At 49.1% G+C, this 15234-nt stretch overlaps 1 protein-coding gene across 2 annotated transcripts in view; it reads left to right on the top strand.

Moving 5' to 3' along the window:
- The window catches only part of ZSWIM8 (zinc finger SWIM-type containing 8), a 3132642-nt gene that overhangs the window by 861959 nt on the left and 2255449 nt on the right, over window positions 1-15234 (top strand). For both annotated transcript variants that reach the window (XM_069610680.1, XM_069610679.1), the window contains one exon: window positions 4863-4970. In XM_069610680.1, the coding sequence (XP_069466781.1) occupies window positions 4863-4970 (108 nt within the window). The remainder of the gene's footprint in view (window positions 1-4862; window positions 4971-15234) is intronic.

Genomic DNA, 15234 nt, shown 5'->3' with positions numbered 1-15234 from the left:
ACCAATCCATTAGATGCAAGTCACCAACAGAGCACATGAACATTAAAGCTTTGCTATTAAAAATGCCATGCCACAATGAAAACATGTCCAACTGGCTGTACAAGGTAGACCAGTGTCGACATGTAATAACAATATAGTAAAGCTTGCCAGGCCACATTTAGACATATCTAGACTGGTTGCACCAAAATGGCAGTCGAAGCAATAACACTCATCAAGAATAGAACACACATTCAAGCCTGTGTCTCTGTGGCCTCTAACAACACGGCCAAACTCTTTAAAATCTGAAAAGAACTTGTCAATCCTGTTGAGGTCATTACATCTCCTGTTCCCTCCCAGGCCCTCTGTATGGCTCTGTCATCTCATTTCTACGCTAAAACTCAGGACATCCTGTCCTCCATCTCCTCTTCCTCCTCCACTCTCGGCCCCCCTTTTTCTATCTCTACCTCTCTTCCTCCTTTCTCCTCTTTCTCTCTGACAACACCTGACGAGGTTTCTAGACAAGTCCGATCTATGAAAGTGTCATCCAAACAGGTGCTCTCCTGCTCCACCAAAACCATCAAGAACCATATTGACACCCTCGCTCCAGCCTTGACCGGTTTCTGTAATCACTCTTTCCCCTCCCCCGTTAAGCACTCCCTTATGCACCCACTCCTCAGGCAGCTTTCTGCCGATCCTGCCTGCCCGGCAAACTATCGCCCAATCTTCATCACCCCTTTCCTGGGCAAACTTTTGAAAAAGCTGGCCATCTCCCAGCTTACTCTCCACACAGAATCTGTTGGTTGTCTCCATAGCCATCAGTCTGGCTTCAGTGCCAGAGACACAGAAACTGCTGTCCTGAACACCTGTGAAGTTCTGCTCTCTAACCTTGATTCCAGCATTCCTTTTGTCCTCATCCCCCTTGATCTTTCCTGTGCTTTCGACAAGGTCAACCATGCCATCCTGATCAATCGACTCCATGAGAACCTGGGCATCACGGATCAGGCCCTTGAGTGGCTGACCTCCTTCCTCTTGGATTGCCCCTCCCAGGTCCAACTTGGTCCCTTTCTCCCCGCTCCATCCTCTCACTCTGGTTTTTAACATCTATGTGGCCCCTTTGACCCACCTGATCTCTACATTCTCCTCTAACTTTCAGTGTTATGCGTATGACACCCCGCTTTCCTTTAGGCTCCCCTCAGATTCCTCATCTCTCGCTCATTCCCGACTATCTATCCACGATTCAGGACTGGTGTGCCTCCAACTATCTCTGCCTTAATGTCAGTAAAATGGAGATCCTTCTCATTTGGACTCCTGCCCCTCCTTTCCCTCTCTCACTCTGGCCCGCCCGCCTTGGGCCCTCTTTCTTCTCCTTCCTGTGAGGCAAACAACACTGGTGTCATCTTTGACTCCACTCTTTCTCTCTTCACATCTCAGACGTTGCCAAGAAGTCCCACTACCAGCTGCTCCTCCTCAAAGGCACTCTTCCCTTTCTCACTTTCCCCCAGAAGCTCACTGTCTGCAGAGCCCTGGTTCTCTCTAGGCTGGACTACTGCAACAGCCTCTTTCTCAATCTGCCTTCCTCTACTATCCAGCCCCTGCGACTAATCCAGAAAAGGACTGCAAAACTTATCCTTGGCCTCAAGCACAGGGATCGTATCTCTCCAGCCCTGAAATCTCTCCACTGGCTCCCAGTTGCTGCAAGTATCAAGTTCAAGACCCTTTGCATTGTCTAGAAGGCTTTCTGGGCCCGGGGCCCACACTACATCCAACGCTCTCTTCCAAAATATCTTCCTTCTCAAGCCCTTCGCTCAGCTACCTACAACTCTCTAAGGGTTAGACGCTTCTCCAGGAAGAGAGTGGGGGGGTGGGGGAGGGTAGATCTCTCCTATGCAGGTGCCGCCCTCTGTAATAGCCTCCCTGCCCCTCTCAAGCTTTAGCAGACCACCTGAAGTTCTGGAAGCAGCTCAAAACTTTCCTCTTCTTCTCTGCTTTCTCTCTCTCCCTCCCCTGCTGGCCAACCTGACCTACCTGTCTGCTGTACCGACTGGTTGCTTGGCTACCCTCAGAGTCTCACTGAGTCGAGACTCTTTGTTGATCAGTCACCCTTGCACTGCCTCTGGTCCTACCATGCACTAAGGGGCTGTAACTGTAACCCTACAGTCCCTTGTTCTCCTTGCACTACCCAGAGCTGTGCTGCCCTTAAAGCACTTACTCAGAGCATTGCTGCCCTGTTTTTCCCCTCCCCTCTTCCTTGCACTTCCCCCGTCCGTTTCCCCTTGCGCTTCTCGTTATCACACTTGCACGATCTGAATGACACAAGGCCTAGTAAGATCGTTTGTCTTGTCCACCCTCTATCTTCTATCCCTTGTCTTGTCGCGTCTAGAAACACTTGTGTGCAGGTGCGTTATAAATGACTTATATCACATCATTTGATCACAGATGCCAAGAAAAATATACAATGCTGCAGTAAGAAACGGCTGACTGGCAGCTCCCAAATGGCAGTCTAGCCAGGTAATTCACTTAGCAGGACTGCTTTATCATAAATGCCCCATTAAAAAAGTCATACCAAACTGAGGAATGACTAGACTGGCTGCACCAAAATGCCTCTCTAGCCACTAATACCACATATCATGCCTGCTTAGCCTGGACGTGGACAGCCATTATAATTTGTCGTATAATCCTGCCCCCCCACACATCCCCTCTCCCTCCCACACAACCTCCAAAATCAGCTCCTTGGCCCAGAATTACCTCCACGTCCCTCTTCCTTGCCCCAGAGTTTACGGTTGAGGCTCCTTGCCTCATAGGTAAGTACTGGGATGAGGAAGAGTGGGACTAGGAGTAATGAAAATTATAGGTAGCTAAATCAAGCATTACTTCCATGTACCTCTACCTCATCCCAGTACTTGTGTATGAGGTGGAGTGCCTTATACACAAGTACTGTCTCATACACACTGGGATGAGGAAGAATAGGGCTAGGGACAATGAAGATTACCAATAAGTAATCCAGGCTTTAAACACAAGTATTGGTGCAACACCATTGAGTTGACTGGGATTCAGCACTCCTCCCCCACCCCCCCCCCCCCTGAAATGTTGGGCTATGTTGACCAGACCTGGCTGACCTTCAGAGCAGTTGCCAGACAGAAAAGGGCACAGATGTTAAACGGCACCTGGGTTTCTCTGTTAACAAGAACCCACTAATTACTAACATAAAGCAATTCACTGTTAGTACCTGCATTCAAATGCCAATTTTTTTAGGCAATTGAAATCGTGATGTGGGTTTAATACTTGCATGCCAGGGGAGTGATTGGAAGGGTAGAGAGGGAACAGGAGACCACTCATTCTCACAGCAGTCCATAAGTGGGTGCTTTAAACCTTAAAGGAGAGAGTTAACTGCTTGTAACATTGAAGCTGCACTAGAATAGTCTCATAAAAATGCATAAAGAAATTAGATGACCCAAACAAATAAGTTTGCCCCTCCCCCACCGCCCATGAAGTTGGCACACCTCCCAATATTTTGAAGGGTTAGCCCCCGAAATGTAGGTTTTGTTGCGCCCCTCAACACAAGCACACACACACCATTCACCATGTACGCACACCCAGCCATCCATACATTTAAGCGTGCATTCTTTCACCATACTGGCACACCCAGGCAGCCATCCATACATTTAAGTGTGCCCCCTTTCACCAAACAGGCACACCCAGGCAGCCACCCGTATATTAAAGTGTGCACCCTTTCAACATACACTCACACACGCACACATCATGGGGTTGAGGGGAGCCCTAACACTTAAAAAAGAAATTGGGCCTCATTACAACTATGCCAGACTGTAAACAACGGTGCTGGTAAGCTCACTGGTACTGTTGTTTCCGGGCCGGCATATTACAGCTCTGTGGGCGGTTGCCGTCCTGCCCGGCAGGTTAGACCTGCCGGGCAGAACGGCACCCACCCGCATAGTTTTCACGGAAGCACTGGCAGTGCTTCTATGGTCCCCATTCCCAGAGAGTTCGATAGGACTTTATGGAAATGGGGACTTACCATTTGCCGGCGCCCGACTTCCCAGACCGCTGGGGTTGTAATCCCCCGATGTTGCCGGGAAGTCGGCGCCGGTAAATCATTACGGGTCTGGCGGCAACCTGCTGGTAGCAATGGTACGGTTGCAGCCAAACCCCTAATGAGGCCCATCGTTTCTTTTTGAATTCACTCTGACTTCATAAAGAAATTATTTCTGTTACAGAAATAATTTCTTTATAAATGCAGAGGGAATTCAAAAAGAAAAAAATATATATTTTTTTTCTACAAGTGGGGGCCCCCTCCCAGGACATGTGCTGGCGGGGGACCCCTCACCACGGGGGCTGCGGGGGCCCCTGTTACGCCAGTGAAAACATAAGAAACAGAACCTTTTTACATATATTTCTTCTGTTCTTAAGTGGTAAATTCTCCAAAAATCCATGTGATCCGGGAGGTGCTCTTACATTTTACTATTATCAGTTTGTCTTGATTGGTAATTTATTGGTTTATAGTGAGGGCATCTAATGCCAACGCATCAAATGCCTTAGCATCTAAGAAAAAGCAACGAAAAAAAGAATCAAATGTATTTATTTTTTTTCATTTTTTTTTAATGGGGGCGGTCCCCCTCAACCCTTGTTTTTTTATCCCCTAAAACCCATTACAATTAAAATAAAACCTTTACATTTGAAAAAAATGCATTCAATGCTTTTTTTCGATGCTTTTGTCATTCAATGCTTTGTATTCGAGGCATTGACAGGATACAATTTTATTTCATGCCAACTAGGAAGTTGTGTAAATGATTAGTGAGTGTATTTGTCTTCTGTGTGTTTTGCTTTATGAAATGTGTTATATTGATCTTCCTTTCTCACCTTCCAAGGCATCAGCAGTGTGCCTGCGAGCACCCGTTTCAGAATCCCTTTCTCGATTGCAGAGAGACCAGTTGCAGAAGTTTGCGCAGTACCTAATCAGTGAACTCCCGCAGCAGGTAGGAGGACATTGTATGGAATTGAAGTTTGTTGTATGGATTAATTCCATTATTTCTAAATGTAGATCTATTTGCTTTTATCAAAATCTGTTTTAATTGTAACGGTAGTTTTTGGCACAGGTCTCAGAGGGCTGTACAATCACTAACCTTCAGGTGAGACAAGGCACCCCACCAAGAAGGGAGGCCAAACCTCTTAAAATGGCAGAGTAGTCAGCCTTAACTCTATGAAAGGGAAATGGACTGACACAAAGGTACAATTCGTCCACACACTTATCCAAATCTTACACATGTATATTTAATTATGGAGGTTGAGAATCTGCTTAGATGTACATGGTATGCATATGCCAACATCCAGTTGTTGACATGGAGTTAAAAACAAAACTTGTATTTAGCAAGGCCAGACTTCGAACATGACTTTACTTATCAGTTCATCGATCCACTTTGGTTCTGATTTCTTGACACAACGCGAATACATCCGCTGCGAGAGACGCCGAAGAAAATATCCAAGATCTCACCAACTTCAAGCCAAAAGACAAACGGTGGGGAGAGGAGAGGGAGGAGTTTTATGCTTGCATAACGGACATGTTGGAATGCCTTCTTTTTTCCCAAAGCCCTCAAATCTTTGCCACTCAATCTCTTCGAGCCCATTGGAGAATACTTGGTTTAAATTGTGTCCCTCCTGTAACCACAAATTCTCTTGGGTAGACGTGCACCGTTTGTGCAGTAGCTTTTCCGTAGAGATTAAAGGGAGGATAAGCAGGGGGCTTATAAACGATGTAATCCCAAAACACTGAAAGAGTGCTGGGCCATGTACACAGTGTAATCGCAAAAACAGGCATATTCCCCCTCGCCCCAGAATCGGAAGACTTTAAAACCAAAGATACAAGCCTCGGCTTTGAGAGCGATACTGAGGAGGCAATAATGGTGGTCACAATTGTTTCCTCACAGCTGGTCGCCAGCTCTGAAGTGCTGCCATTAAGTCTCGCTGTGGAGACTACACGTGGCGACATTAAGGCTGACCATATAAAACACAAACATGAAGCGTCACCAAAGTAGAGCAGGCCCGCTTTTGCTAGTAAATCAAAAATGAACGCCCCAATGGCGCACTTGTCCGTCGACACAAACTTAAACATGTCACACCACGTGTTAAATCAGTGCTCAAACAAAGGTCACATGACTTAAAAAAGATTCGAAGTCAAGATCATCAACGTCTTCGTAATCGTCAAAAATGCCAAAACATCACACTACATATGCACACCAGGCGGGTTCTACTGTAGGGGACGAAACAGTAACAAAAGCCAAGTTAGAAAAAAGGGTTAGGGGTTTAAACATTGAGGAGGAATATATACCGACTACATGCACATCGACCAAGCGAGTTTCAAGAAACCACGGATAAGGTAACTTCCTTTATCAAATTTATTGAAGAAACATCCCATTGAAAGTAAATAAGCTGCATTTGCAGAAAGTGGTTGGTCTTTTTTAAAGAAAAAAGGTGCAGTGCCCACAGGTTGAGGTAGACCTTTATATAACATTATTTGAATGGGATATAACCATTTACGAGGAACAGGATATAGACCCTGAGGACTACCCCTTTTATCACCATATGTAGAGGATACTACAATAACCTTCTTGGCCACATACAATCTGTGTTTATACAAAGATCTTTCACATAGGGCAGCAGAGACTTTTGGAATTGACACACACGAGTTTGAAGAGGACACTGACTTAATTGATGACATCCTACAGGAGAAAACAGGCAGTCTCCGAGTATGTCCCTATTGAGCTATTAGAATCAGACCAGCTCTACTTTTTTTTAGAACTTTATTAATTCGAGTTTCAGTGTATACAAAGAAACAATGCAGCATTGCATATAACTTTCAGTAATATTACATGTTCAGTAAGGAAGATTTGGGGACAATAAACTACATAGCCTCCCTCCCCCTGAAGTAGACCCCCCAACATGTCAGTACTCTGCCCCCCGCTGCCCCCATCGTGGCCCTCTTCACAGATATTCTGTCTGCTCATCCCGCCCTCTCGGGATTTCAGGTCTGCCGAGAACTGCAACAGCAGCTGACCCCATTCCACCGTCGCCTCTTCCTCCGTCGCGGGGTCCCTGGTTTTGCGTAATCTATCCAACTCCACCATCCCCCATATGTGGATATCCTTCATCCAATGCACCACTGACGGACCATGGGGCTTCTTTCACGCAATGGCCACGTGTCTCTTTGCTAATACCAGCATAAACTGGGCCAATCAATTTTTCATTTTCTGTTTCCCGCCTGGGAGGAAACCCCACAAACATACCTTCGGACAGCACTCAAGACATCCCATACAGTCACCATATGTTCTTATGAATGTATTCAATAACGTATTCAACAAAAGCAGTTAAGTGATGCAATTGGATAGACCCAAGCCACAAGAAATGTGCCCTAGTTTCAGAAGTCCAATCCCTGTTAAGAGCAGGGCCTTGTGCCAAAGGTCACAAAGCTTCTCCCCAGAATGTGTCTTAAGTAGGTAAGGTTCTTGTGTTGGTGAATGTTCCAGGGAAGCTGAGCAACAAAGTTTCTTGTAGGTGAAATTATGTTTGTCTTTCAGGTACAGCTGCTTTTAGACACGATGATCAAAAGGCGATGGAATGGAATGACCAAAGTTTATTCTAAGGTTTTTTTCTAAGGACTGCAGGGGGAGGCGGGATCAATGCTATGCGTTTACTCCTCCCCACCCCCCTCCCACCCCCTGACTCTGATTTTCCCAGTTGACAAGGTGGGTCGACTGGGGGTTGCTAGAGGTATGTTTTCCTGCAGTTTTATCCAGTGACAGGTGCCCAGGAGCTGTGGGTGCAAGGATTCTTCTTGTATGTTCTAGGAGCAGAGTGCAACCCTTGGCGATGAAGAAATGCAGAATGTAGAAGGCACAGATGCAGATCGGCGCACTTCAAAAGACTGGGGAAGGCAAGGTCCAGCAACGGCACCTGCACACAGGCGATGGCAGACGTCCTTGCAGTCGTGGTTGAAGACCTTCCATAGCAGGATCCCTTGAAACTGGGAGGGTGACATTTGTCAGGAAGACTACTTGCACCACAAACTGACAGCTACCAAAGTTCCAGTGACCAACATGCAACAGCAACAGTTCTAGCGATGTAGCCTACTGGAGAGCTGGTCAGTCCACCGGGTAGTCCAGGGACACTTCTGAAGGCTCCGTACGGCTGGATCCTCAAGAACTCATTGAGACTGGTGGGTCCCAGGAGTGCAAGGATTGAAGCACCGCTCAGGCCCTTTACAGAGCACTAGTCCAGCTGGGCCTCACCTGCACAAACACAGGAAGGAATGCAGGGCCTTTTCAGTAGTCCTCCACGGATCTTCAGTTGGCTTCTTTTCTACACAGCAGACTTGGCTTTAATGCTGATCTCAAGAAATGGTTGCAGGAGTCCTCTTATCCAAGATCCTGCCTGAAAGCAAGTCCAAGGCCTCCATTGGTAAGGATCTCTACCATTCAAACAACCAGCAGTGGTCCAATCAGTAACCACTGTGGGTTGCACTCCCGCCATGCACCTAGACGTTCAGGCACCACAGGTGTGGAATTGGACCAGGCAGTCTCACCACCTTCCTGGGCCACACACAAAACATTATTAGCCCGCAAAAGCTGGGGGCTTTCCCAGGCAAATGTATGACCTTTTATGGGATTTCCTGACCTGGGAAGCAGGAAGAAGACCAAACAACAATATGGCCAAGGAATAAGTGAAAAATCTCGCGGTGTGCCCATTTCAGGGCTCTAGCCACTTTCAGTAGCCATACGTGGAACATTTTTTTGCTTGTCTTTAGGCACATATAAAAGAAATTGGGCCTGCTTTTGCTAAGCAGTCTGAATTTCTGGTCTGGTTTAGCCAGAGGTGATTTGTGGGTACTATCCCATGAAGTGAGTCTAAATGAAGTGGGTTGCCAGATTCCAGGGAAACCCCCTGGTGTAGATCATATGTCGGCAGATCTTTAGAAGAGCAATCTAGAAATCTGGGTCCCATTTCTTAGCAATACAGTTTTAAGATCTGGTTTGAAGCCTGATATGGAACCTTGTGGAAATTATCCGTATATTCAAAAAGTCCTATTTCGCTGCTCTGTTATAGTAGTAAAATCCTCAGGAAGACCTTGCATACAACACTTGAAGCCTGGGTTACGGAACGGGGAGCCCCAAGTCATCGCGCCTTGAAGCACTTGTGCATAGGCGCGTTATAAATGCCATATCATATCTGTAGGTGGGCATTGCTAGAGGGCTGAGCACAATTGATCAAGTCTTAAGACTGACTTTAATTTGTGATGAATATATCAAATTGAAAAAGGGTAGCCTCTTCTTTGAATTTGTTGATCTTAAGGCAGCCTTTGACAATATTCCCAGGGCCACCTTGTTGGTGGTGTGGGGGGGCACTTCTTGGCTAAGGATTCCTGATGAAGCTGCTTAAAGGTATCATTGAGCTGTATGCAGATTCGGCGTTCAGAGTTGTTGCCAGGCTTTACACTTCTGCCACTAGGACTAAAACTCCTGTATCACATCTATTGCCAGAAAGACTCTGGCAGCCTAACTGGACCTGGAGGTATGGTCTGCGGTAACGTCAGCCTCCCTTTAATAATGGAGCTTTGTTAGCTCACTTACACACTGTGGTGTGTTTGACCCAGAAGTAAAGCGTAACTCCTATTCTGATGCTTGTGAATCTGCTTAGAATCACATGCTGTGCATATAGTCTGACATCTAGTGGTAATCGCAGAGTATTGCATCTTGTCTTTCGAGGTTCGAAATGGGAAGTCGACATGGGCGTGCCTGTAACACTATTTCGAAGGGATTGTGTCCTCCGACGTATTCCACATCTATGACAGGTAATCACCACAGCTGTGCTGCTTCGGAAACATTTTCGGCATCGGAGTCCTACGTCGATGATGTCGATACGCTGTCCCTCCAGGGCCTCAATCAAGCCGACGTCACAGAATGTTATAAGTAGGACGCACGATGCCCGTAGCCTCAGGTCTGTTTTTTCTACGTACGTGTTCGCTTCGGAATCTCGGCGCGCCTCGGTTCTTCTCCTGTTGAATCGGTTCTTCGTACTTGGTTTTGTGAATCATGTCTTCGTCTTCTTTTACCCCGAGGTCGGGCTTCAAGAAGTGCTGCGACTGCGGTTCCAAGATGTCGCTTACGGACCCGCACGACGTCTGCCTGTGGTGCCTCGGCGAGGACCATGCCACCGATGACTGTGATGAATGCCAGTCTTTGATGTCGAAGGCCTTGCGGGAGCGGAAGAAGAAGCAATCTGTAGGTAGGGTTTCCAAACAATTTGAGGGGCGACTCTCCGCGTCGGTGCAAGTCCAGGGGGGTCTTGGTCCCAGAGTGGTTCCCGACATTCCTCTGCCTCTTATAGGCACTCTCGGAAGCGCTGTCACCGGTCGCCTTCCCCGTCCTCCTCCGAGCATTCCGCCAGACGGCAGGTTGCTTGTCCCAACAAGCATTCATCTCGGCGGAATGGGACACATTTCGCAAGGAGATGATGTCGATGTTTGAATGGCAGGGCTCCGTTCTGTCCGCGACTTCGAGAGAAGCCGGCAGGGATCTCGCTAGGGCCACCGCTCGTTCGCCTTTGGGATCGGGCGGTCGGCGCGATCATCGGGAGCCGTCGAGGTCCCGATCGGACAAGGTAGATCGCTCTAGCCATGCCCGTTCCAGGTCCCGCTCCTCGACGCCCTCGAGACCGTCTGAGCCTGTGAAGCCTTCGAAGAAGGCATCGACGCCATCGGTGCCATGTCCGTCGAGGGGCTCTCTCGAGGCTCTGCCTCCGAGGAAGTCATCGACTCCATCGGCGCCGAGACCGTCGAAGAACACGCTCGGGGCTCCGGCCTCAAAGCCGTTGTCGAAGCTGTCGGCGCCTCGCTCGACATCGACGCCGATTCCGTCGACTCCCTCAACGCCTTTTGAATAGGCTTTATCGGAGGTGCCCCGGAGACCGGTGGAAACCGAGAGGAAGGCCCTGAGTAAGTCAGTGAGGCCTGTGTTTGAGCCTTTTTCTGTACCTTCATCCAGGGATTTACTCCAGCCTTTGGATTACATCTCAGAGGTGGATGAAGGGTCAGATGTGGAGGGGTTTGTTCCTCCTGAGGTTCCCGATGACCTGTTATCGGGTCATAGCCAGATGGAAGACCTGCGTCAATCTTTACATGCCGCCAGTGGTCTGGACACCTCTCCGGAGGTTGAGTTTGGCCGGCCTGAGCCTGGTACACATACAGAGTCATCGTACAGGCATCTCATGTTGAGGGTGACGGAGTACTTGAGGTGGTCTGCTCCACGTGTGGATTTTCTGCAGGATGACCTGACAGATATTTTGGACCAAGGTCCACCCACTGACCCGGTGCTGCCATTTCATTTCATGGCCTTACAAAGAAGGGTGGCAGCGGCTTGGAGTGCTCTGGAGAGTCTCCCGGCAGTGAATAAGTCGTTACTGAAAAAATACTGTCCATCCAGTGGTGACCCTGGCTACTTGTCTTTGCACCTCACTCCGGAGAGTTTGGTGGTGCAAGCAGCTACGGCCCCAGCTAAGCAGGCAGCGTACCCTACCATCCCTCCTGATAGGGACGACAAGCGCTTCGACGGTTGGGCGAAGAAAGTATTTTCATCTGGGGGTATGGCTTTAAAGGCAGCCAACTCCATTTGTGCCTTGGCAAGATTCACTCACACTTTGTGGAATTGTGTATCTTTGGCGGCTGATCATATTCCCGAAGGGGAGGAACAGGATGGTTTTCTTCCCCTCATTCACGATGGCAAGGATGCCATGTGTGAATCCGTTCAGTCAGGTCTGGACGTGGCAGGCTGTCAGCCGGTCCATGGTGGTGAGCACTGTGATAAGCAGGTTTGCATGGTTGCGGAAGTCAGGGCTTGCTCCTGATGTACATTCCTGGCTTCTCAACATGCCTTTTGATGGTGACCATCTTTTTGGCAGCAAGGCTGACGAGAGCCTTGAGAGGTTGCAGACCTCCAAAGCTGCAGCAAAGTCGTTGAGCGCTGCAGTACATCAACCTCTGCCTTTTCGTCCTAGGGGACAGCAATGAAGGGGAGGTTCCTTTCGATACTACTCTTCCTTTGGTAGAACGAGAGGAGCTGCCAGTCAAATGGGCTAACGTAGGAGTACCAGAGGTGGAAAAAAGGGTACTCGAGGTGCCAAAGGCGCTCGGGCAGTTGCCTCTTTGCCCTCAGGCACTGCCGCAGCCGCTTCAGCTCAGTCATGAGGCCATTTCCCATGGTTCGCCGGTTGGGGAGAAGGCTGGCGCAGCATCTTGTAGAATAGCATGCCATTACTTCAGATGTGTGGGTTCTGGAGATCATAGCCCACGGTTACGGTCTTCCTTTCCGGCAGGGGCCTTACGACAATCCACTGGGGAAGCGCTCTTTGAAGAGTCCGGATCCCCAGGAAATCAAATACTTGCTGGAGAAAGGCGCCATAGAACTGGTGCCTGTAGCAGAGAGGAACAAGGGATGGTATTCCCCATATTTTTTTATCCCGAAAAAAGACGGGGGATTGAGACCCCTCATGGACTTGCATAGTTTGAACAAGCTCCTCAGGAAGGACAAGTTCAAGATGGATACTCTCTCTCAAGTCCTCCAGGCCCTTCAACTTCAGGACTGGTTGGTGTCTCTCGACCTCTAGGATGCTTACTTTCATGTGCCGATTCATCCCAAGCACAGGTAGTACCTGAGGTTCGCGGTTGGCGACTCGCATTTTCAGTTTTGGGTCCTACCGTTCGGATTGACCTCCGCCCGAGGGTCTTCACCAAGCTCATGGTGGTGGTGGTGGCAGCGTATCTCAGGAAAGGGGGGATTCACGTCTACCCCTACCTGGACGATTGGTTGATCAGGGCGTGCTCTCCCGCGCAAGTCCTGGATCATCTGTCAGTCACCTGCCACTCCCTTCACAGGCTGGGCTTCTCCCTCAACTTAAAGAAGTCCCACTTGACAGCTACCCAGCGGCTCCAGTACATCGGAGCAGTGCTCTACACATCCCTGGGGCAGTGTTTGCCTCCCCAGGTGAGGGCTCATCACATTCTGCAGATGATGGACAAGTTTCAACGTGCCCAGAGGCTCCTGGCGTTCGGGTTCTTGAGGTTGCTCGGCCTCATGGCATCCTGCATTCTACTGGTGCCAGAGGCCAGGTTGCGGATGTGATCGCTGCAATGGGCTCTCAAGGTGCAGTGGTCGCAGCCCTCCAGCAGGATGTCGGATCCCATTCAGGTGCCGCCCTCGGTCGCCCAGGATCTTCTGTGGTGGGCCGTCGAAGGCAATCTGATGAAGGGGGCTCCATTTTGGCTACCCTGGCTGGAGGTAACGATCAAGACGGACGCATCCCTCACAGGATGGGGGAGCTCATGCCAACGAGTTGACAGTCAGCGGTCGTTGGTCTCCGTCGGAGTCCAGACTCCATATCAATCTGTTGGAGGTGAGGGCCGTCAGGCTAGCTCTGAAGGCTTTTCTGCCGTCTGTATGGGGGAAGAATGTCCTGATTCTGACGGACAATACAGTGGCCATGCACTACCTCAACAAAAAGGGGGAGCAGAGTCTCTCCCACTGTGCAGAGAGGTGATGCAGCTCTGGTTCTGGGCCATCCAGCAGGAAATTTCGATCTCGGCAGTTCATCTGGCCGTAGTCGAAAACGAGGCGGCGGACGCTCTGAGTAGGCAGAGCACAGTCTCTCACGAGTGGGAGCTGGCTCAGGAGTTCTCTTGGAGATCTTCGCCCTTTAGGGGACCCCACAAGTGGATCTCTTCGCCACCAGTGTGAACCGGAAGTGCAAAAGATTCTGCTTGCAGGAATTTCCTCCAAGAGGAGCCTTAGGGGACGCGTTTGTAGTGGAGTAGTCCTTCCCACTGCTGTACAGGTTTCCTCCAGTCCCCGTCATTCCGTAAGTGCTGCAGAGGTTACGGAGGTTCGGTTCATGAATGATCCTCATTGCTCCGGCGTGGGCCTGGAGAGCATGGTACCCAGATCTTCTAGACATGTCCATCTGCCCTCCGCGCCGTCTTCCCTACCAAGACGATCTGCTCTCACGGGAGGGGGGTCGGGTTCTCCATCCAGAGGTCAAGCCTCTCAACCTTCATGCTTGGTTTCTGAAAGGTTGAGGTACAAGGATTGGGAGCTCCCTGAAGACGTGATGGAGGTTTTACTTTCGGCCAGAAGGCCCGCAACAATGTCCCTGTACCGTTGCCGTTGGAGAAAGTTCTGCGACTGGTGCAGGGTAAAGAATGTGGATCCTTTTTCATGTGCCATTCCTGTGGTTCTGTCTTTTTTGCTTTCGTTAGCCCACAAGGGCCTGCAAGTGGGTACCATTAATGGTTACCTGGCGGCGCTGTCCATATTTAAGCGCTCGTCTGAGGAGTGTTCTTATTTTAAGATTCCTTTGATTTCTCAGTTTCTGAAATTGCTAACTAATGTGTTTGCACCGTCACCTTTCCAGGTGCCCGTTTGGGATTTGAACTTAGTTCTGAAATTCCTAATGGGAGCTCCGTTTGAGCCCTTACAGTCTTGTCCTTTGAGACTGTTGACCTTTAAAACTGTATTTTTGGTTGCGGTTACTTCCGCTCGCAGAGTGAGTGAGTTGCAGGCACTATCCACCAAGCCACCTTTCACGGTGTTCCAGAAGGCCAGGGTTCTCCTTGGGGTTCGTCCTTCTTTTCTTCCGAAGGTTGTGTCGGAATTTCATTTGAGCCAGAAGGTCATTCTTCCGGCATTCTATCCTCCTCTGCATCCTGGTAAGGAAGAGGAGAGGCTCCATAGGTTGGAACCTAGGAGAGCTTTAAGTTTCTACATCTCACACAAGTTCCGGGTCAGAGTGGACGATCAGCTCTTTGTAGGATACGCTGGAAGGCATTTGGGTCAAGCTGTTACTAAGCAGACCATGTCCAGATGGATTATCTTGAAAATCTCTGAATGTTACCGTTTGGTGGGTAAGGACCCTCCGGTGGGCTTACGGGCCCATTCGCCTAGGGGTGTGGCTGCCTCTACTGCTCGGCAGAGGTGTGTTCCCCTTCGTAACATTTGTCAAGCAGCCACATGGGCCCATGTCCATACTTTTGTAAAACACTACTCCCTGGATTGTATCCATGGGCAAGATTTGGCCTTTGGCAAGGCAGTCCTCTATTCTGCAATTTGATTGGGCATTCTAAAATTCTAATTTCTTTTCCTACCTCCATACGTTGGTACTGCTTTGGGAGTCTGTCATAGATGTGGAATACGTCGGAGGACA

The sequence above is a fragment of the Ambystoma mexicanum genome, chromosome 8, assembly GCF_040938575.1.
Source record: "Ambystoma mexicanum isolate Mex_15411 chromosome 8, UKY_AmexF1_1, whole genome shotgun sequence".
Lineage (NCBI taxonomy): Eukaryota > Metazoa > Chordata > Amphibia > Caudata > Ambystomatidae > Ambystoma > Ambystoma mexicanum.
The sequence above is the reverse complement of the archived record's forward strand: the minus strand, read 5'-3'. Positions and strand labels throughout refer to the sequence as shown.